The sequence below is a fragment of the Labeo rohita genome, unplaced genomic scaffold (genome assembly GCF_022985175.1).
Source record: "Labeo rohita strain BAU-BD-2019 unplaced genomic scaffold, IGBB_LRoh.1.0 scaffold_132, whole genome shotgun sequence".
Taxonomy (NCBI): Eukaryota; Metazoa; Chordata; class Actinopteri; order Cypriniformes; family Cyprinidae; genus Labeo; species Labeo rohita.
In genome coordinates, this window is record NW_026127472.1 from 170,676 (window position 1) to 191,841 (window position 21,166).

General features: G+C 40.4%; 1 protein-coding gene across 1 annotated transcript; it reads right to left on the minus strand.

The window, feature by feature from the left end:
* Window positions 1–11,876: 11,876 nt before the first annotated feature.
* LOC127158069 (polymeric immunoglobulin receptor-like) lies at window positions 11,877–20,205 on the minus strand. Its single transcript, XM_051101205.1, has 6 exons — window positions 20,133–20,205; window positions 17,421–17,738; window positions 13,429–13,737; window positions 12,294–12,327; window positions 12,129–12,206; window positions 11,877–11,994 (listed from the first exon to the last, which is right to left on the minus strand). The coding sequence occupies exons 1-6, from the start codon at window positions 20,200–20,202 to the stop codon at window positions 11,877–11,879; spliced, it is 927 nt and encodes a 308-aa protein (XP_050957162.1). The 5' UTR covers window positions 20,203–20,205.
* Between the last annotated feature and the right edge of the window lie 961 nt (window positions 20,206–21,166).

Genomic DNA, 21,166 nt, shown 5'->3' on the forward strand with positions numbered 1-21,166 from the left:
CCATCATTGCATTCAACACCTTAACAAACAATACAAGCTGTTATTACATCCAGGATTAACAATAAATAACATCTTTATTTTTTCAGCCTTCACATAAAACACAATAAAAGCAACACAAACAGCTAAACATAAATTGTGAAAATAAATATTAGAAAATAATAAACATCATTCATTAGAATCAAACACAACACAAAACTCACCCAAAATGAGCCAAAACCCAATTGAAATGTAGAAGATTTTTGTCTTTGCGTATGCGCCCATTGAACAAGTTTCTCTTCCTGTATCTTGAGTTCTTTCTCTGTGTTTGTCGTAACTTCTGTACTTCCCTTTTCACTCTCACCCCCACTTAAATGTCTTGCGTCACCTGGTTAAGAGCTGAGGATTCACTCTACACTGTAAATTCTAATTAGTAAACCTTACTTAAAAAAAGCATGCAAACCGATTGCCTTGAAAAAACCAAGTAAAGTCAAATAAGAACAGTATTTTGTACTTACAAAGGTTTATTTAGTGTTGTAAACTTACACGCAAGTTCTGGTAACTCAGAATCACTTAGTTGTATTTACTTGAACAGAAATCTAATTTACTTGATAAAACCATGCAAACCGATTGCCTTAAATAAATCAAGTAAGCGTTACTCTGGTGCTAGAGTAATGCTTACTTGGTTTATTTAAAGCTATCGGTTTGCATGGTTTTAGCAATAAATTAGATTTCTGTTCAAGTAAATGCAAATAAGCACTTAAATTACTAACTATTAATTTAAGTAGTAATAGTAACTAGTAATTTAACTAGTCTAGTAACTTAAGTGCTTCAAAAATCCATTACAAATTAATGAAAACAATGTTTCATTCATATGACATAAATTTAAGGCAGTGACAATTCAAAGTTAAAGGTACTGTATTACACAAACCAACAACAATCTGATACAAACCAACAACAATCTGATTTAGGGTATGCTTAGTGTAAGAAGTGGAGGTAGCAGTAGGAGGATGAGTTTAAGTATGGCACTGGGTAGGCTGCACACGTTGCCAATGGTTTATATAATTAAAGTTCAAAAAGTCACTTTAGTTTCAGGGTTTTGTTTTGTCCCAAGTAAAGCACCACACTTTGAATGAATCTCCAAGTGTTTTTCATGGTATTAGGTCAATCCAAATGTAGCAGTAATCCAAATGTACCAAATGACATTCCAGAAGGAAACAGTTGATGTAGATTCTACAGACTGTTCTTTGCAGTGTACCCTGAACAATGATGGCAGAAGACACAGGGTCAAGGCAGAGAAGGTTTGGAGAAATACATCATCTTCAATGATGGTCAGCAGTCCAACACATATTAGTGTCCAGACTGCATCAACATCAGACACCTGCATAAAAAACAAACAAATAAAATATTAAGTAGGGCAATGTGATGGTTATTTGTCAGTGTTATCTGTCCTGCCTGGTTCACCAAAAATTTAAATTTGTTATCATTTACTCACCCATGACTTTTGTTCATTTTGGAATGACATGAGAGAGATTAAATGGCATAGTTTTCTTTTTTGGGTGAACGAGGTATATAATCAACAATAATCTTATAGAAGTATCTCAGTAATATAAGAGCAAATACACATTACATTTTCCCACAATTAAGTGTTTGTTTAAGGTGTATTTTATTATTTTTTTTTTACAGCTTACAAAGCGGGTTAGTAGTAGAAGTATCTGGGGTAATCGCAAAATGAAACAGGAAGGCCCGAGATGGGTGTGCAGTGCTGTCAAATCTGGGTTCTAGAAGAAAAAAAAAAAAAGTTTAAGACATTCAAGTGTTACAGTACAAATGTTTTTGTCAAAGTGTCAATAAAGAGGTCATTAACTGTTTATTTTAAAAATTTTGAAAACAATTAATGTAGCAACATACATTTTAGGGGTTGTAGGGTGTGAAGTGTCCTCTTAAATCTGCAAAAAAAAAAAAAAAGTGGTTAGAGGTATACTGCATATGCAAGACTTTTTTTAAATGAAATTGTAAATAGTGTAGCACAGTGATTACTGAGTTAAAAAAACTGCTGTACTGCTGTGTATTAGCTTGAAATATCTCACCTCCAGTGTACTGAGGCCTGTGCTGATGAGACTGCTGTTCAGAGAAGGCAGTTGCCACAAACACTTGTCCTAAATATGACAAATAAAAGTAAGTTACACTAGTGTTGTGGCTTCTAGATTACAGACACATTCATTCCTTGATAGTTGCATGTTTTAGAAGGGTTACATTAAGAAAGAAAGAAAGAAAGAAAGAAAGTGTCCACATTTCTATACATATCTATTTGAGGCCACAGTCATAAAATCAATTCAAAAGCAGCATTTCCTCTGTATTACTGTAGAAATGTAACGCCAAGCCAGCAGAGGGAGCCCTCACCCCAGTTCTGCTTGCATGCTCCCTCTGCTGCTTCTACTGTCACTTCCTGTTTGTCACTATGTAAGGACTCACCATGTGCTCACTAGGTTGCGAAGTATTGCCAGTTTCACCTGCCTTACCAAGCGTTTATTGTTACTCTGTTGGATTACCCGTTGCGACCTTGCTTTGTTTATAGACTCTTGATTTCACGGATTACCCCTGTTGGATTGTTTGCACGTTTGGACTGTTTTCAAGGTTTGACCCTTTTCTGCCCTTTGACTATCGCTCCCTGGATTTCCCTATTGTTACGGTTGCTTTCATGGACTGTCTGCTTGGTATTTGACCCACTGCCTGTTTAAACTCTCTGCTGTTTGGATTACGTTTACGTTTTGGACTGCTTCTCCAGTTATTGACCCTTTGCCTGTTTCATCGTGTATGTTTGCTGTTGTTTATAATAAACTTCTGCAATTGGATTCTACACCGCCTCAGTGTTCACGTTACAGAATACTTCGCCTCCCCTGAAGCCAGCAGAAGTTACAGCGCACACACAACCAGAATCATGAACCCAGCAGTATCCCGTCTCATCTGCCTTCGTCAAGGCGACCGGTCCATAGAGGAGTATGTCGAGGATTTTTGTGGACTGTGTTATCAAGTAGATTTTAATGATGTGGCACTTAAGGACTTTTTTCGTTTTGGTTTGAACGAGCCCATTAGTTCAAGTCTGCCAGGGGGAAAAATTTGTTGGTCACTGGAGGAATATATCGATCATGCTCTGCTCCTAAGCGGATCACCATACACTGTTGGGATTGTGGACGAGGGACCCCGCAATCCTGCAGTAACCACCACACCACAGCCTGTGCACGTCATGCCTGCCAAGCCAAAGCCTGTTCAAGCCACATCCACCAAGCCAAAGCCTGCTCACGCCATGCCTGCCGCTCCAGGGCCTGCTCACGCCATGCCTGCCGCTCCAGGGCCTGCTCACGCCATGCCTGCCGCTCCAGGGCCTGCTCACGCCACGCCAGAGTCTGCACGCAAGATGGCCGCCGCCACGCCAGGGTCTGCACGCAAGATGGCCGCCGCCACGCCAGAGTCTGCACGCAAGATGGCCGCCGCCACGCCAGAGTCTGCACGCAAGATGGCCGCCGCCACACCAGAGTCTGCACGCAAGATGGCCGCCATCCCCAAACCTGTTCACAAGATGGCTGCCATTCCAGAGCCACTCCACAAAATAATCGCTGTTTCCAAGCCATGCCTCATGATGGCCCATGTACTGGACTCACCCCTATTGGCTGTATGGGCAGCTAAAATGGCAGCTACTGTTCCTGTGCCAAGTCAAGCTACAGAACCAAGCCAAGCTACAGAACCAAATCAAGCTACAGTTGCAGTTCCAGGGTCAAGTCAAGTTTCCAAGTCCAGTCAGGCTTCCAAGTCAAGTCGAGTTCCAGGGTCAAGTCAAGTTTCCAAGTCCAGTCAGGCTCCCAAGTCAAGTCCAGTTCCAGGGTCAAGTCAAGCTACAGAGTCCGGCCAAGCTACAGCGTCCGGCCAAGCTACAGCGTCCGGCCAAGCTACAGCGTCCGGCCAAGCTACAGCGTCCGGCCAAGCCTCAGAGTCCGGCCAAGCCTCAGAGTCCGGCCAAGCTTCAGAGTCCGGCCAAGCTTCAGAGTCCGGCCAAGCTTCAGAGTCCGGCCAAGCTTCAGAGTCAAATCAAGCAACAGAGTCAAGTCAAGCAACAGAGTCAAGTCAAGCAACAGAGTCAAGTCAAGCCAAAGCTACTGTTCTCCATGAATCAAGCCAAGTTACAGCTGTTGTTCTCCATGAGTCAAGCAAGGACACAGTTGTTCCCCACGAATCAAGCCAAGTCACAGCCGTTGTTCCCCATGAGTCAAGCCAAGATACAGCTGTTCTCTACGAGTCAAGCCAAGATACAGCTGTTCCCTACGAGTCAAGCCAAGATACAGCTGTTCCCTACGAGTCAAGCCAAGTCACAGCTGTATTCCACGAACCAAGCCAAGATACAGCTGTTATTCCCCATGAGTCAAGCCAAGTTACAGCTGTTCTCCACGAGTCATGCCAAGTCACAGCTGTGGTTCCCCACGAGTCATGCCAAGTCACAGCTGTGGTTCCCCACGAGTCGAGCCAAGTCACAGCTGTGGTTCCCCACGAGTCAAGCCACGTCACAGCTGTGTCCCACGAGTCAAGCCACGTCACAGCTGTGTCCCACGAGTCAAGCCACGTCACAGCTGTGTCCCACGAGTCAAGCCACGTCACAGCTGTGTCCCACGAGTCAAGCCACGTCACAGCTGTGTCCCACGAGTCAAGCCACGTCACAGCTGTGCCCCACGAGTCAAGCCACGTCACAGCTGTGCCCCACGAGTCAAGCCACGTCACAGCTGTGCCCCACGAGTCAAGCCAAGTCACAGCTGTGCCCCCCGAGCCAAGCCATGTCGTTCCTGAGCCAAGCCATGTCGTTCCTGAGCCAAGCCATGTCGTTCCTGAGCCAAGCCATGTCGTTCCTGAGCCAAGCCATGTCGTTCCTGAGCCAAGCCATGTTGTTCCTGAGTCAATCCACGTCACAGTTAACCTTCAGAAGCCAAGTCAAGTCACAGCTGGACTGCACAAGCCAGGTCAAGTCACCGCCGTTCTTCCCGACTCAAGTCTGGCCACGGCAGGCCTCCCCGAGTCAAGTCTGGCCACGGCAGGCCTCCCCGAGTCAAGTCAGGCCACGGCAGGCCTCCCCGAGTCAAGTCAGGCCACGGCAGGCCTCCCCGAGTCAAGGCAAGAAACTGTTGTCCCAAGCCACGCAGAGCCCACGCTCCCAAGCCACGCAGAGCCCACGCTCCCAAGCCACGCAGAGCCCACGCTCCCAAGCCACGCAGAGCCCACGCTCCCAAGCCACGCAGAGCCCACGCTCCCAAGCCACGCAGAGCCCACGCTCCCAAGCCACGCAGAGCCCACACACCCAAGCCACGCAGAGCCTACATTCACAAGCCACAAGCCCATAACATCCACACCCTCAAGGTCAACAGACATCCCACTATCTACTGTGCTGCCTGTAATGGCCGTTGCCATTTTCAGTGTGTGGGCTGCACACTGTTCTCCAGAGGCCTCGCCTGTCCACGAGTCTGCTCCAGAGGCCTTATCGGTCCACAAGTCTGCTCCCGAGGCCTCGCCTGTCCACGAGTCTGCTCCCGAGGCCTCGCCTGTCCACGAGTCTGCTCCCGAGGCCTCGCCTGTCCACGAGTCTGCTCCCGAGGCCTCGCCTGTCCACGAGTCTGCTCCCGAGGCCTCGCCTGTCCACGAGTCTACGCCAGAGGCCTCGCCTGTCCACGAGTCTGCGCCAGAGGCCTCGCCTGTCCACGAGTCTACGCCAGAGGCCTCCTCTGTCAATAAGTCTGCGCCAATGCCCCCTGAAGTGGCAGCTCCGGCTGCAGAACCTCCTAAAGGGGCGGCGTTTCCCCACAGACTCTCTGTCACGGCCATGAAGGCCATTTATGACTTCCCTGCCTCACCTGCCCAAGCATCTGCGCCCATGCCCCCGGAGGTGTCAGCGCATGCTGTGGATCCTCCTATGGGGGCGGCGTCCCAAGATGAACTCTCTGCTTGTCATGCCACGGTCAAGGAGATTGTTTGGGTGCACGCCACTCTGCTATGCATGTCATTAGGCCCACTATGGATAACTCTACTCCTGTGTGCTCTACCTGCCCTGCAATGGCTCCTTGTTCTGCCTGCTCTGCCTGCCTCGCCATGGCTTCTTGTTCTGCCTGCTCTGCCTGCCTCGCCATGGCTCCCTGCTCTACCTGTTCTGCCTGCCCCACCATGGTCCCCTACTCTGCCATTGCTCCACGGCCAAGGTCCTCCAAGGTTCCACTGTCTGTCACAGCTCCACGGCCCTGGTCCTCCAAGGTTCCACTGTCTGTCACAGCTCCACGGCCCTGGTCCTCCAAGGTTCCACTGTCTGCTATTGCGCCATGGCCCAGGCCCTCCAGTGTCTCACGGTCTGCCACAGCTCCACGGCCCAGGTCCTCTGAGGTTCCACTATCTGCTATTGCGCCATGGCCCAGGCCCTCCAGTGTCTCACGGTCTGCCACAGCTCCACGGCCCAGGTCCTCTGAGGTTCCACTGTCTGCCACAGCTCTACGGTCCAGGTCCTCCAGTGCTTCACTGTCTGTCCCTGCTCCATGATCCAGGTCCTCCTGTGCTTCACTGTATGTCTCTGCTCCACGATCCAGGCCCACCTGCTCTACATGGACCTGGCCCTCCATCCCACCCCCTGTTTTGCCTCTGTTCCCCCACCCACCTGGACTGTTGTTGTTGTTTTGAGCGCCAGGAGTCGCTCCTAGGGGGGGGATTCTGTAACGCCAAGCCAGCAGAGGGAGCCCTCACCCCAGTTCTGCTTGCATGCTCCCTCTGCTGCTTCTACTGTCACTTCCTGTTTGTCACTATGTAAGGACTCACCATGTGCTCACTAGGTTGCGAAGTATTGCCAGTTTCACCTGCCTTACCAAGCGTTTATTGTTACTCTGTTGGATTACCCGTTGCGACCTTGCTTTGTTTATGGACTCTTGATTTCACGGATTACCCCTGTTGGATTGTTTGCACGTTTGGACTGTTTTCAAGGTTTGACCCTTTTCTGCCCTTTGACTATCGCTCCCTGGATTTCCCTATTGTTACGGTTGCTTTCATGGACTGTCTGCTTGGTATTTGACCCACTGCCTGTTTAAACTCTCTGCTGTTTGGATTACGTTTACGTTTTGGACTGCTTCTCCAGTTATTGACCCTTTGCCTGTTTCATCGTGTATGTTTGCTGTTGTTTATAATAAACTTCTGCAATTGGATTCTACACCGCCTCAGTGTTCACGTTACAAGAAATAACAATTACTGTGAGACAAAAAGCTCATTTAATTTAAACCACAAAGGTTTAATCATGCAATGGCAATAATTGTGATGTATTAAAACATATATGATGATAAAATTGTAAATTGAAAAATTAACTTAAAATCAACATGGGTTTGCGGCATCAACTCTGGGCAAAACAGAAAACTAACTACAAAGTTTTACATTTGTGACAGTAAAAAAGCATCTAGTGTAAACAGGATCACTTGTCTTTTGTCTACTTTACATGCAGCCCATGCACAAAATAGGGCCAAGTCAGTTAAAATTAGCAGCAGACAGAAAGACACATTTACACACAATTATTTTTTTGATAACTTACCTTAGTGTCTTTGTCCAGAGGTAAAAATGCAAGCAGTCTCTGCTTCTTTTCCCAGTTTCAGCAAATTCTTCACCAATTAGCTGGAGCCAACCGATGTCAGCACAAATTCAAAACATTGCTTGTTGCGCATGCTCTAACTGTCCTAATTTCTTCTTCTGTGGTTTTGTTGCACATTAGCAACACATTAGCACACTTCTGCCTCTCACTGGTGTATTCATGTCATTGGTTTTGTTGTGACTACTTGAATATTTTAAGTAAGCCTTACTCAAAGCAGCAAGTAAACTGTTTTTTTCGCCTTGAAATTAGCTGTAACTTGATAAAACCTAGTAAGTAGAGCAACTAAGTAAAGATAACTAATTATATACAAGTAAGATACACTATTGGATTTTACAGTGTAGATCAGGATTTCTCAGCTCTGACCCTCAAAGTCCACTTTCCTGAGTTTAGTTCAGCCCTAATCAAACACATGTGAACAAGCTAATCAAGTTCTTCAGGATTACTAGACAATTACAGGCAGGTGAGTTTGGACTCACCAGGGCCAAAGCTGAACAACCCTGCTCTAGTTTTCAAACAAATGTTTTGGTCACAGTCTCACTACTATTTACACCTCTGTTTCACTAGTAGGGGGATTTGGGGGGCAAGTGTAACATACTAAATTTTTATCAGTCACAACTATTGAGATGATGATGTGCAGTGGTGGAAATGGCCAAAATTCACTGGGGGGACTTTAGATTTTAGATGTCCTTTAAGATGAATTTATTTAATTAATTCTGGAATATACCTGTAATATGCAGAGGTACTTCAGAAATGTACCTCACAACAATGTACTTTAAAACTTGAATTATTTATTTTGTTTTCACCGTAAAGCCAACCACCGTATTTAAAAAAAAAACAACGCACATATATTTTTAGCTGCATATGTTAAGCACTGTTTAAAACTGGAACTGTAAAACAGATTTGTTATTAATTTACAATTATTGACTTTCACTTTCTCATAAATTCATTCAGAAGGAGCAGAACACCTCTTGTTATGAACTCACAGCCTTGGGTGTTTTTTTCACAGCGCTGTAGATCGCTTCACCTTCTGAATTCACAGATGTTGAAGGCTGTGAATAAACAAGATCAGCTCTGAGAATCTAATTTCTGCATCACAAGCCTTAGTATGTCACTTCAGTGCTACACGTGGAAATGCAATAGTTATCATTTCCAGCCAAATCCCAGCTGAAACTGTTGTGACACATATCACTCGTGCAAAAAATCTCATTGGAGAACATCCAGAAGAAACACTTACTGCTTTATGAATCACAGAACTGTAAATCACTGAAAGCTCATCCACTGAGGCAGAAGACTGTGAATAAACGCAACTGATGGTCATTCATTTGTAATCAGCATCTCAGTAAATTTTTACAGAACACATTGACTGATCACTTACAGTAGCATCTGCTGGACTGTGGGATGTCATTTGGCTTTCACAGGGCATCTGTATTAAACACAAATTGTACTGTTAGCTCATGAGTTTTAGATAAATGTGTTCTTCTCTGAAGATTTAATGCTTTGATGTTAATTACATTCTAAAATACTTACTGCATTTCTGGTGCTGTTGAGATGTTCTTCTTCTGTATTTTGACTCCTCTCTGTCAGAGTGAGATATGAAGATTAAATCTCATAATATTTTACATGTGCACTCTGAAGAACCTTCGACATGGATAGAATCTTTCCATTCCGCAAAAGTTCTTTTTAGAATGTTCTAAAGATTTTTAAAATGTTCTTCACACTAAGGGGAAAAAAGGTAAATAAGAACTGTTCACTGCATGAAAGGTTATTTGGCAAACCAAAATTTAACTTGACAGGTTTGTGAATGAAACACAAAAAATATGATAAAATACTATTTATTTAATATGGCCCTCTGGAACACTTGATTCTGATTGGCCAGTGTAATCATTTTGTGGTCAAATGTGTTTGCATCAAGACAATCAACTTATATTTTACAGTTTTTGTCCCTGGAGAATGATTTCCTATAATTGACCTAGCTGGATACCTTTTAAGTCAACTTATTTTTTTCTCACATACTGTAATGAAATTAATTTAACTTATACACTGCCCTCCAAAAGTTTGGAAACACCCCTGGCAAAGTGTGGTTTTGGATGATATCAGCATAAATCCTTATCATTTTTTGGTGTAAGTGCATTAAAGTAACTTGACATTATCATTGAAGGCCAGCAATAATAATTTTCATTTTGATTACATCATAATGGCAATATATACATGTCAAAGTCAGACATGCCCCTTTGCCAGCTGTGATGCCTGGTTACTGGTTTAAACTTGGCCCAGGTTTTAAATGATTTTTAGGTCAGAGCACCTTAACAGCTTCAACAATTGATTGCCAAATAAGTTTAGAATACAATGAATTTAGGCCCAGATTATGCAGAGCTGTAATAGCTGCTAATGTGGATATTTTGATGAATCAAAAAAAAAAAAAATTCTATGTATAAACTGTTTATGTAATAAAATGTTTTTGTAGTTTGTGTTGTCCCTTATCAGTGCAAAATTATCAGAAATTAAAAAGGATTCATGCCAATATTGTCCAAAACCCCATTTTTCTAGGGCGTTTCCAAACTTTTGGAGGGCAGTTTATATACAGTGGGTACGGAAAGTATTCAGACCCCCTTAAATTTTTCACTCTTTGTTATATTGCAGCCATTTGCTAAAATCATTTAAGTTCATTTTTTTCCCTCATTAATGTACACACAGCACCCTATACTGACAGAAAAACACAGAATTGTTGACATTTTTGCAGATTTATTAAAAAAGAAAAACTGAAATATCACATGGTCCTAAGTATTCAGACCCTTTGCTCAGTATTTAGTAGAAGCACCCTTTTGATCTAATACAGCCAGGAGTCTTTTTGGGAAAGATGCAACAAGTTTTTCACACCTGGATTTTGGGATCCTCTGCCATTTCTCCTTGCAGATCCTCTCGAGTTCTGTCAGGTTGGATGGTAAACGTTGGTGGACAGCCATTTTTAGGTCTCTCCAGAGATGCTCAATTGGGTTTAAGTCAGGGCTCTGGCTGGGCCATTCAAGAACAGTCACGGAGTTGTTGTGAAGCCACTCCTTCGTTATTTTAGCTGTGTGCTTAGGGTCATTGTCTTGTTGTAAGGTAAACCTTCGGCCCAGTCTGAGGTCCTGAGCACTCTGGAGAAGGTTTTCGTCCAGGATATCCCTGTACTTGGCCGCATTCATCTTTCCCTCGATTGCAACGAGTCGTCCTGTCCCTGCAGTTGAAAAACACCCCCACAGCATGATGCTGCCACCACCATGCTTCACTGTTGGGACTGTATTGGACAGGTGATGAGCAGTGCCTGGTTTTCTCCACACATACCGCTTAGAATTAAGGCCAAAAAGTTCTATCTTGGTCTCTTCAGACCAGAGAATCTTATTTCTCACCATCTTGGAGTCCTTCAGGTGTTTTTTAGCAACCTCCATGCGGGCTTTCATGTGTCTTGCACTGAGGAGAGGCTTCCGTCGGGCCACTCTGCCATAAAGCCCCGACTGGTGGAGGGCTGCAGTGATGGTTGACTTTCTACAACTTTCTCCCATCTCCCGACTGCATCTCTGGAGCTCAGCCACAGTGATCTTTGGGTTCTTCTTTACCTCTCTCACCAAGGCTCTTCTCCCCCGATAGCTCAGTTTGGCCGGATGGCCAGCTCTAGGAAGGGTTCTGGTCGTCCCAAATGTCTTCCATTTAAGGATTATGGAGGCCACTGTGCTCTTAGGAACCTTAAGCACAGCAGAAATTTTTTTGTAACCTTGGCCAGATCTGTGCCTTGCTACAATTCTGTCTCTGAGCTCTTCAGGCAGTTCCTTTGACCTCATGATTCTCATTTGCTCTGACATGCACTGTGAGCTGTAAGGTCTTATACAGACAGGTGTGTGGCTTTCCTAATCAGTATAATCAAACACAGCTGGACTCAAATGAAGGTGTAGAACCATCTCAAGGATGATCAGAAGAAATGGACAGCACCTGAGTTAAATATATGAGTGTCACAGCAAAGGGTCTGAATACTTAGGACCATGTGATATTTCAGTTTTTCTTTTTTAATAAATCTGCAAAAATGTCAACAATTCTGTGTTTTTCTGTCAATATGGGGTGCTGTGTGTACATTAATGAGGAAAAAAAATGAACTTAAATGATTTTAGCAAATGGCTGCAATATAACAAAGAGTGAAAAATTTAAGGGGGTCTGAATACTTTCCGTACCCACTGTATATAGCTTCTGAAAATTAAGCACTATAATGCAATTTCAGTCATCCAGAAAACTCACTCTGCTTTTTTCTCAGTCTCCAAGTTACTATGGCAACAAAAGTAACAATCACTAACAGCACAAGCATCGCTGGTAGAAACATGAGCAGAATCACATCACGCCTGTAAGTGATGAAGAGACATTTATATTTATCACACAGAACTATTCTCACTTTTAATACATAGCAAGTTAATCTTGTAAAGTCTAATTTAGAGATATAATTTCAAGCAAATGCACGTTAAAATGCCTTAAATACTTGTTTTGCTCATCTGTGCTGTGTATTTCACTATTAACAGTCCCTGAGGCTGCTATTCGAGATGGATGGGTTTCATCTCTGCAATTAAACATAACATTACTATGGTGACATGAAACAGTTTAGTAATACAATTATTATGAATGACTGAATAATGTTCATACTTACATGTGTGTCTCAGGTCTTGATTCAGTAGTTATAGCTGCCAGTCAGAAAACAGAAACAAAGAAACAGATTTCTTAGTTAGAAAATAATGTTATTATTAATGAACAAAGCTGTTTGTTATGCAAGAACATTTCCAAGAAAAAATATCCTATGGTGATCAATCATGATAAAAAGTCAAAATGTTGTTTGTAGTAGCTATGACTCAATATTTTAACTTTTGAATTTTACTAAATATTTCAATTTAGTTTAGCTGTTTCTTACTGTTTATTATTTTATTCATAGTTGTAGTATTGATGTTGGTTGATGATTGTGTTGTGTGCCTGCAAAACAATGTAAAAAATGGAAAATAATAACATTTTACTACTAATAATTTTCATTTTAAAGCACAGCCAGGACACAGTTTTAGACTTTAGCACCTGTGTTTACTTTGTGATCATTCTGAGTTAAATACAAATTTAAAATCATCACAAGAAATAATTTAATAGCTATTATAGTGTTTTTGAAATCAAATATTTGCATAGCTATGACAGGAAACACTTGCATCTGACAATACCAAGGAAAAAAAACTTAATAAAGCATATACATAAACCCAAATAGGAAATAAACTCCTGAAACATTGGTGTCTCATATTTTAGAGCAGTCAATACAATTTATGAAAAATAAATAAATATGTGGATGTAACCCCTTTGTAATCATTTCATAAGTAACATTTAATTGCACTAGTACTACATAACTTGGAACTACATAATGGAGCCAAGTTATTTAAAAACAATAATAATAATAATTCAGTCATTCACTCACATATTTGTATGCAGCCAGATTCTTTGAACGGAGATCACATAAATTTTGAGTGGCCATAAATTGAAGTTTTTCAACAATCTATCAGCATATAAAATAATGAAACTTTTGCCCTTTTTACAACCCTTCGTTATCTAGGGGTCAGATCAAAATGTTCTGGCTACAAAAGTATTTGGATGTGATTGTTTTTCTGAAAGGTCAAGTGTGTTTACACCTACATGTCTGTCTTAGAGCCAGATGGTTTAGTTGCTGGAATAGTTGTAGGTACTTAAAAAGAGAAGGAAATGAGGTTAGTTTTATTTTACATCATTTTAATGGCTGAATTGGTTTGTGATCTTACCTTGTTTGGGTTTAGTGACCTTGAGTTGAACAGGAGCCTGCCAGTCTCCTACAGAGCAGAAGTACCAGCCAGAATCATTCAGTTTCAGTCCAGTCATCAGCACAGTGAAGGTTTTTTTCCCATCATCACTGATCTTGACTAATGAATTCTGGGATGTGTCAGTGCTGCCCACTGTGTAACAGCTCTGATCTTTAATTCTGCACCACTGTTTGACTTCATTCTTTTTTTCAGAACTGTAGAGACACTGAACACTGATATCACCACCTTCATGTCCAGATACACTGCTGCTCACCACAGACACATCAGGAACTGAAACGGTTAAAAAACAATTCTGGAAAATAAACAATATGACCAAGAATGTACATTCTTACATTGATGCACATAGAACATTGTAGCCTACTGAATGATTCTGTCAGTGGCTAAACTTCAAAATAGCATAATACTCTTACTGTTTGCTTTTGATATGCAATCCTCAATTCAAACATTGTCTTCACTGCTACCACAAAACCACAGCGATGACATTCAAATTAAGTAAATGATTCTTACTTTTCAGTGCATTAATTCTGAAACTTTGGTCATTGGAACAATGTGGTTTTTATTTAATCTGTAAAAATTTTATAAATCAAACCATTTGAACACAAATGTGTGTTGGCAGTGTTAACATCCTTGTTGATCCTGGAACAACATTTCAATCAGCCAATAAACTGATAAAAATATCATGCAGTGGTTTTTATTTAATCTGTAAAAATAATTTCCCTTTTTTCAAATCAAACCATTCTCAGCATCAGAGGTCGCTACCATAATAGTTGATTGACATGGCCGTCTTACTTTAGACCTGCCTTAAATGAGCTGTAACAGTCCAGTCACCACTGTTTCAATGCCAGAACAGGAAAGTAGACAAGAATGGCTCGAAGCAATTGAGGTGTTCTGTTGTTGGATGTAATAATGAACATAGTAGTCGTCATTTACTCCCAACATCTGAGCTGCTGAGTCTGCAGTGGATTATGTTTGTTTGTGAAGGGAATGCGCCTCCCAATCTACATATATCCGTGTATGTTCACACGAATCAATCATGATTCACTTACAGCTTCACTTATAGCAGAAGTGAGTATAAGGTTTTTTTTTTTTCATGAATCTTTCCTAATAATGTGCTAGTTAGCAAGTTTAATGGCTAATCGTGGCTAAATGCGGCTAAAGTAAACAGGCTCTTCACTCCACAGAGAGGGGCGGGGCAAGCAAAGCTCATTAACATTCAAAGCAACATTGACCAGAACATGATTTTTTGCAGAGCTGATTTAAAAAAAAAAAAAGAGGTAAAAAAAAGGTGTTTTTTACAATACCATTGAGAAATTTTACACAAACCATGTTATAGACTTTTCATTAAGACCCTAAAGAATTATATCAACTTGTGGAAAATGGGCATCCAATGACCCCTTTAACGTATGCAAACGTACAGCTCTACAAACAGCACAACATAATGAATTACCAGCAAAAGCATGTAATTTGTTTAAAGTCTTCAATTCATCTCTCAAAAGTATTTGTCAATTAACATCTCTGCCAAGATTGGCTCATGTGCAGTGGAATGGTCTCATCCCATCCTAATTTTTGTTTGCATAATTGCTGCAAAATCTGCCTGGCAGGAAGTATGACTGGGGCTATGTGTGGTAGATACCACATCTTTCCAAGTTCCACCTCTAGCTCATTTTTGAGGTATGATCTTGCATATCCCTTTTCAAGCACCTCATCCATGAAATCCTTGTAATCTTTGTAAACTTTTTCAGAAGGTGCTGTGATCTTTGCTGGGCTATGCGCTTGTTATTGGGCATACTCACTTTGACTTCACTAAATGACAATTTCAGGTAGTAATGCCCATTTTTAAGAGTGGCGGAAGATGATGCTATGTCCACAAACTGCTTAACTTTTACAGCCATTTCAGTTTTTCATACTGCTGTTCTACAAAGTCTTGGTTATACTGTCTAATTATTAGCTCTTCCAAGTTACTGATGGATATTCGATTGACTTGAACTGTTGGCATATCACATATATCACTATCCACACTGAGACTCAGTGAGCCATTAATGACCCAAGCATGAAGCATTTTACAGCAAGGCTTTTGGAGCATTTACTCCAATAAGTAACCCAATGCCAGCATCTATTGGAGTAAAATGCACATCTTTCAAATAAGACCACCTTTTTAGGTTTTCCACTTTAGGGATGTTATCTTTGGTGACTGGGATTGTGCTTTGAGTGTACACATCAAGTAATGCCAGGTAAGTATCTCCTTTTAATGCTGCTACTTCAAGTCCAGAGATTCTGTAAACTGGTTCACCCATGTTTTCAAAAGTATATCCAACTTTTGCCTAGGAGCATTCAATTTCTCATCAGTTGCTCAGTGCAAAATTTTACAGAGCTACCTGGGTCGAGAAAGGCGACAGTGAAGATTCTTTGGTTTAACCAGTTTGTACTGTAGGATTATTGGTATTACAAATCTGACATATCAAACGCCTTCAACAGTTGCTGCTCATGTGCCCTTTTCCTAAGCACCCAAAGCACATTCCACTGGTCTTCAGAAACTCCACCATTTCTTTATTGGATTTCCGTTTAAACGAGTCACACATCTCCACTGCATGATCTTACCCACAAAATGCACACAATTATCAAACAGCAGCTGAAGAGGCATTGACTGATCTTCCTGGGGCTTTCAGTTTAGTTTTAGTATTGAATTGTTCAGAATCTGTACTGACTGCTGTGGCAAAACTGCTCCCCCTACTGGCAATTTTTACATTTGGCTTTGAAGTCGACCATTTTAGGAGTTCTTCTGTTATCTGCTGAGCCCTGAATTTCTCAAAAAATGTGATCAAGCATGATTTGTGCTTATTTCTCGATGAATTCAAGGAGATTCTTAAACTTTTGCTGAGCCTCATCTTGCATATTGCAGGCAACCGATCTCCATTTGTCACATAATTTAAAGGACAGTTTAGACACAATAACCTTCATGTTTGCTGCAATTTCCAAATCTTCACAATAACCAATTTTTATGCATGGTATTGAAGCATCTTCTCAGCAAAAGCGCATAAGATCTCAGAGCAGGACCATCTTCTGCTTTTGTAAATTGTTCAAGATAATACAGTCGGTCTTGCATATTATCTGTTCTTTCAATTATTTGCTCAAAGGCCTTTAAGAATGCTCTGTACTCAAGTGGATTACTATCAAATATGGGAATCTTCCTTACTGGAAGAAGAGACAGCTGCTGTTGCCTGACTAACATCATCTTGTTTTCTCATGACATCTACAAGAGCATTATCTTTCAGGTTAGTAGGGCATGATTGAGCACCCTCTGGTTCAGTTTTAACCACTTGTTTTGCAGAACGGTGAGGTTTTGCTGGCATAGTTGCTCTTACTGTAGATCTCACTATGCTTTAGCAGTGACCTTTTTTGCAGTTCCTTCTGCTGTCTTATCATGCACACTGTCCCCATCAGCGGCATCTTCCAAACGTTCAACCTCCTTTTCTTGATCGTATCTTTTGTCTATTTGAGTCACACTGTCATCTGGCCCAATAGCAACTCCTAAACCCTCATAATTTTCTTCTTGCTTATCATCGTCACCTGCACCTATCCAACTTTTGATTCCATCAAGAAATTCTCTAAAATGAATTAACTTGTCAACTTGTGCATTAACTTTTTCCTTATTTTCGCCAGCTTCGATGAGATTATTGATTTCATTTTGTTTCCGTGTAAGAGTAATTAACTTCACATCAACTTCAACCACCAAACTATGTACAGTTAGAAGAATCAATGTGTTTATGTTTAGACAAATTAGATTCAATGAGATTAGATTAGATTAGATGTCAAAACATGTTTAAGAGTGTATTGTCCAAAAAAAACTTTTACAGAATTTCTAACATTACTCATAGCTGCATTATTTTATTTCAGTAAAATGCATAAACTCATGTTTCTCAGAGATAAGGTGCGATCTGGAAAGATATTCTTACCTGATTGTACCTTCAGATACAAATAATAACTGTCGTCTGGGATGTTATAGTCACCGATTTCCACAGCACACCAGTAAAATCCAGCGTCTGAGGTCTGCAGATTCTCCCATTGCACTGTAAAAATACTCTGGTTTGGATAATCAGTGAGAGAATATTTTCTGGTATTATTTGCAGATGCCAATATTTTGCAAGAGACCCAATACGTCCCCTTACACCAGTATTTCCGGTTTTCTTTATGTTTTTCATCATATAGACATGGAATAATGCCAGATGATTTAGGTTTCACTCCTATATTAATGTTCTCAAGTCCAGCACCATCTGTAGACAAGATTAAGTATAGGCAAAACATGTCAACATGCATAAATTGCACATTATGGAAAAATAACGGTAACGCTTTAGATTACAACCCGCAAAGAACTACGTAAGTAAACTGAATTTACGGTGTATGTTTCTGCAATTATAGTGTACCTATAAAGTACGTACATGTAGGTATAAGGGAACAACATGTTATATTTGGGTAATAAGGGGATAACAAACCAGATATTCTACCTGCAACAAACTACACAAGTATACTGAATTTACGGTGCACGTTTCTGTAATTATAGTGCACCTATTAGTACGTATGTGTAGGTATACGGGAACAACATGTTACGTTTTGGTAACAGAGAGTAACAACCATAAATACAACCTGCAAAGAACTGCGTAAATAAACTAAAGTTACGGTGAATGTTTCGTATTTATATTGTACCTACGTGTAAGAATAAGGGAACAATAGGTTACGTTTATCACAGATATACAAATAATTTATAATGGATTAATTTAAAAAAAACTTAACAGGTACCTATTCTATTAAATCGTACGTTTGGTGTATCTATACGTAAGCTTTTTTAAATTATTGGGAAATTATACTCTTGTTCCATGTAGTTACAGGGTCAGTGTGTCTCTGCGGGCTGTAAATTAAAGTGGCGATTGTTTCCCTCTTGTTCAACGAAGTTACAGTGTAGGTACAATAACAACGCGACGTAAAATGTGGTTCTACAAACTGTACATTTATTTACATTTTACAGAAAATAAATGAATAATACTGACATATTTACATCATCTAAACATTTAACGTTTACTTAATATGAAATTATAACATTTCATTCATTTTTGTGCGATTTCTGTTGCCAGCTCGTTTCCAAGAATAGGTCTACATAATGTTATCATGACTACACGTTAAACCTTTAAAATAAATAATATTTCTGCAATCGTTTAATCATTCATGTAATATTAACTTCGTTTGTCGTGGTGGAACACAAATGCGTTTTCTCTAACATGCTGTAACTAACAATACAACCATAAAATACACCGAACACGCATCATAATTACATATTAAACAATTTTATTTGTGTGCTGTAACCCAGATCTTCAGAATCCATACGATTTGCGAGGACCAGAACCAAATTCAAGGCTTTGTCCGGCGATCTTCATCTCCATCTCCAGCAGCAACAGCCATAAACCCGTGCTAAAGTGCATTTTGTGACAGGAAAATCGGACGTTCATTGGCTCTCGCCTGCATTCGTCACAGATTACGACATGCCGTGTTTCTGGTGAGATGTGTTGGAATGACGCGCGGGCGCCTTCGAGGAGTGGATCAAGACAATAATCTGGATAATATTTTCAACGATTAACAATTTAAATTCTGCTCTCATCCTACAGCACCTCAAACCTACTGTATTCTGCCAAAAAAAGACTGCGGCTGCAAACGCATCATTATTTGGATTACTTTTTTGTATGGCTGTTGACATTTTTTGCAATAAATAAATGATTGTGATTGCACTTTCCTTTTTTTTATATTTTATTACTGTTCAGTCATAGTTAACGTTAGGTTTAGAGGCAGAAGTGGGATTAGCGACTATAAAAAATATTAAAATACACAGATTGTGTGTTTATGTATTGTACCTACCCTGTAACTTCGTTAAACAAGAGGGGAACAATCGCCACTTTAATTTACAGCCCGCAGAGGCACAATTACCCTGTAACTACATGGAACAAGAGTATAATTTCCCAGTCATTTTAAAAAGCTTACGTATAGATACACCAAACTTACGATTTAATATAACAGGTACCTGTTAAGTTTTTTAAATTAATCCATTATAAATTATTTTTAATTATTTGTATATCTGTTTGGTACCCCGTTATTACCCACCTTAACATATTGCTCCCTTATACTTACACGTAGGTACAATATAAATATGAAACATTCACTGTAACTTCAATTTACTTACGCAGTTCTTTGCAGGTTGTATATCTGGTTGTTACCCCCGAATTACCAAAACGTAACATAGCCTATTGTTCTCTTATACCTACACATACGTACTAATAGGTACACTATAATAACAGAAACATACACCGTAAATTCAGTATATTTATGTAGTTCTTTGCAGGTTGAATATCTGGTTTGTTATCCCCTTATTACCCAAATATAACATATCGTTCCCTTATACCTACATGTACGTACTTTATAGGTACACTATAATTACAGAAACATACACCGTAAATTCAGTTTACTTACGTAGTTCTTTGCGGGTTGTAATCTAAAGCGTTACCAAAATAACTACTGAAGAATTACTAGCCTAAATTCAGATTAAACAATTTTAACAATTTAAGGTTAAACAACACCTTACGATAGTCTAATAACCCTAACTAGAGACTACTATAATTGTTTACCTGAGATGTGAAGTAAAATCCCAGAGAGAATCAGAGGGTAAATCATGTCTACAGCAGAGTGTATGTGCATGACAGGAGTGGGTCACTTCTAACAGTGTCTCTGTTTCCTCCTGTTTCAGAGCAAGACCAGAAATATCACCTTAAACCACATAAGAAAAGGTTGCCATTTTGCAGACAGCAACCTCACACTTCATTGTTTTAGCCTCTTTCTTACTGAACTCTCAAACACTGAACAAAATGTTACATTGCAGAAGCATGAAAATGATTATAAAAACTGTTATGTATTGTATGACCAGTAGCTTAAGTTTTAGGTTTTATTATGTGTTTAGTCACTTTTCCAACTAGTGATTGGTTAATAGGGATTGATCTAAAATATTTTTGAGCATGCAAGTATGACTAACAAAATAATTGATGGTCTAAACTGTCCATGTTTTCAAACATGTTACACCTCAAAAGATGTCACAACCATTCATAGCAGAGAAATATAGAAACATTATATCAAAGTCTGAAATATGAAAACATCCCCAGTACTTTTTGTACTTTTAAAAGTACAATCTTTTAAAAGCATTGTGGCTGCACTGTTTCCTGCAATGGTCATGCTAAACTTCTAAGTAAAAAAAAAAAGCATCTTCTCAGCTGAACCACAACCACAAAAGCACACAAGAACTGAAGCAACACTTATTTATTCACATAAAGACATGGACTTCTGCTCCACTTTTTCACCACATTCGCCACCAGGGACATATAGCTATCGGCAGGGGGTTGGGGAAGGGGGCAGGGCTCAGAGTTTGAGAGAGGCCCAATTTTAAGGGGGCCCATAGCAAATTCTGTGCAATGGGCCCAGGAACCGTAGCGACACATTTTTTCACACATAAAACTGCAGTATTATTTATTTAATTTCATACATGTTTGTTATAATGCAAGAAAGAGAAAAAAAACACTGTACAAGTAAAGTAAAAATTATTTAAACAGTGAAAAAATGAAACAGAGACTCTATAATACAAAATACAAAACTATACTGTTAAAAGACAATG

Excerpts from the sequence above, each read along its gene's own strand:
- LOC127158069 (XM_051101205.1), bottom strand. The coding sequence starts at position 20,202 with ATGCACATACACTCTGCTGTAGACATGATTTACCCTCTGATTCTCTCT. Across the intron at positions 13,738-17,420 it reads GTATCTGAAGGTACAATCAG|TTCCTGATGTGTCTGTGGTG; the intron begins GTAAGAATATCT and ends TAACCGTTTCAG. Across the intron at positions 11,995-12,128 it reads AGCACAGATGAGCAAAACAA|GCGTGATGTGATTCTGCTCA; the intron begins GTATTTAAGGCA and ends CATCACTTACAG.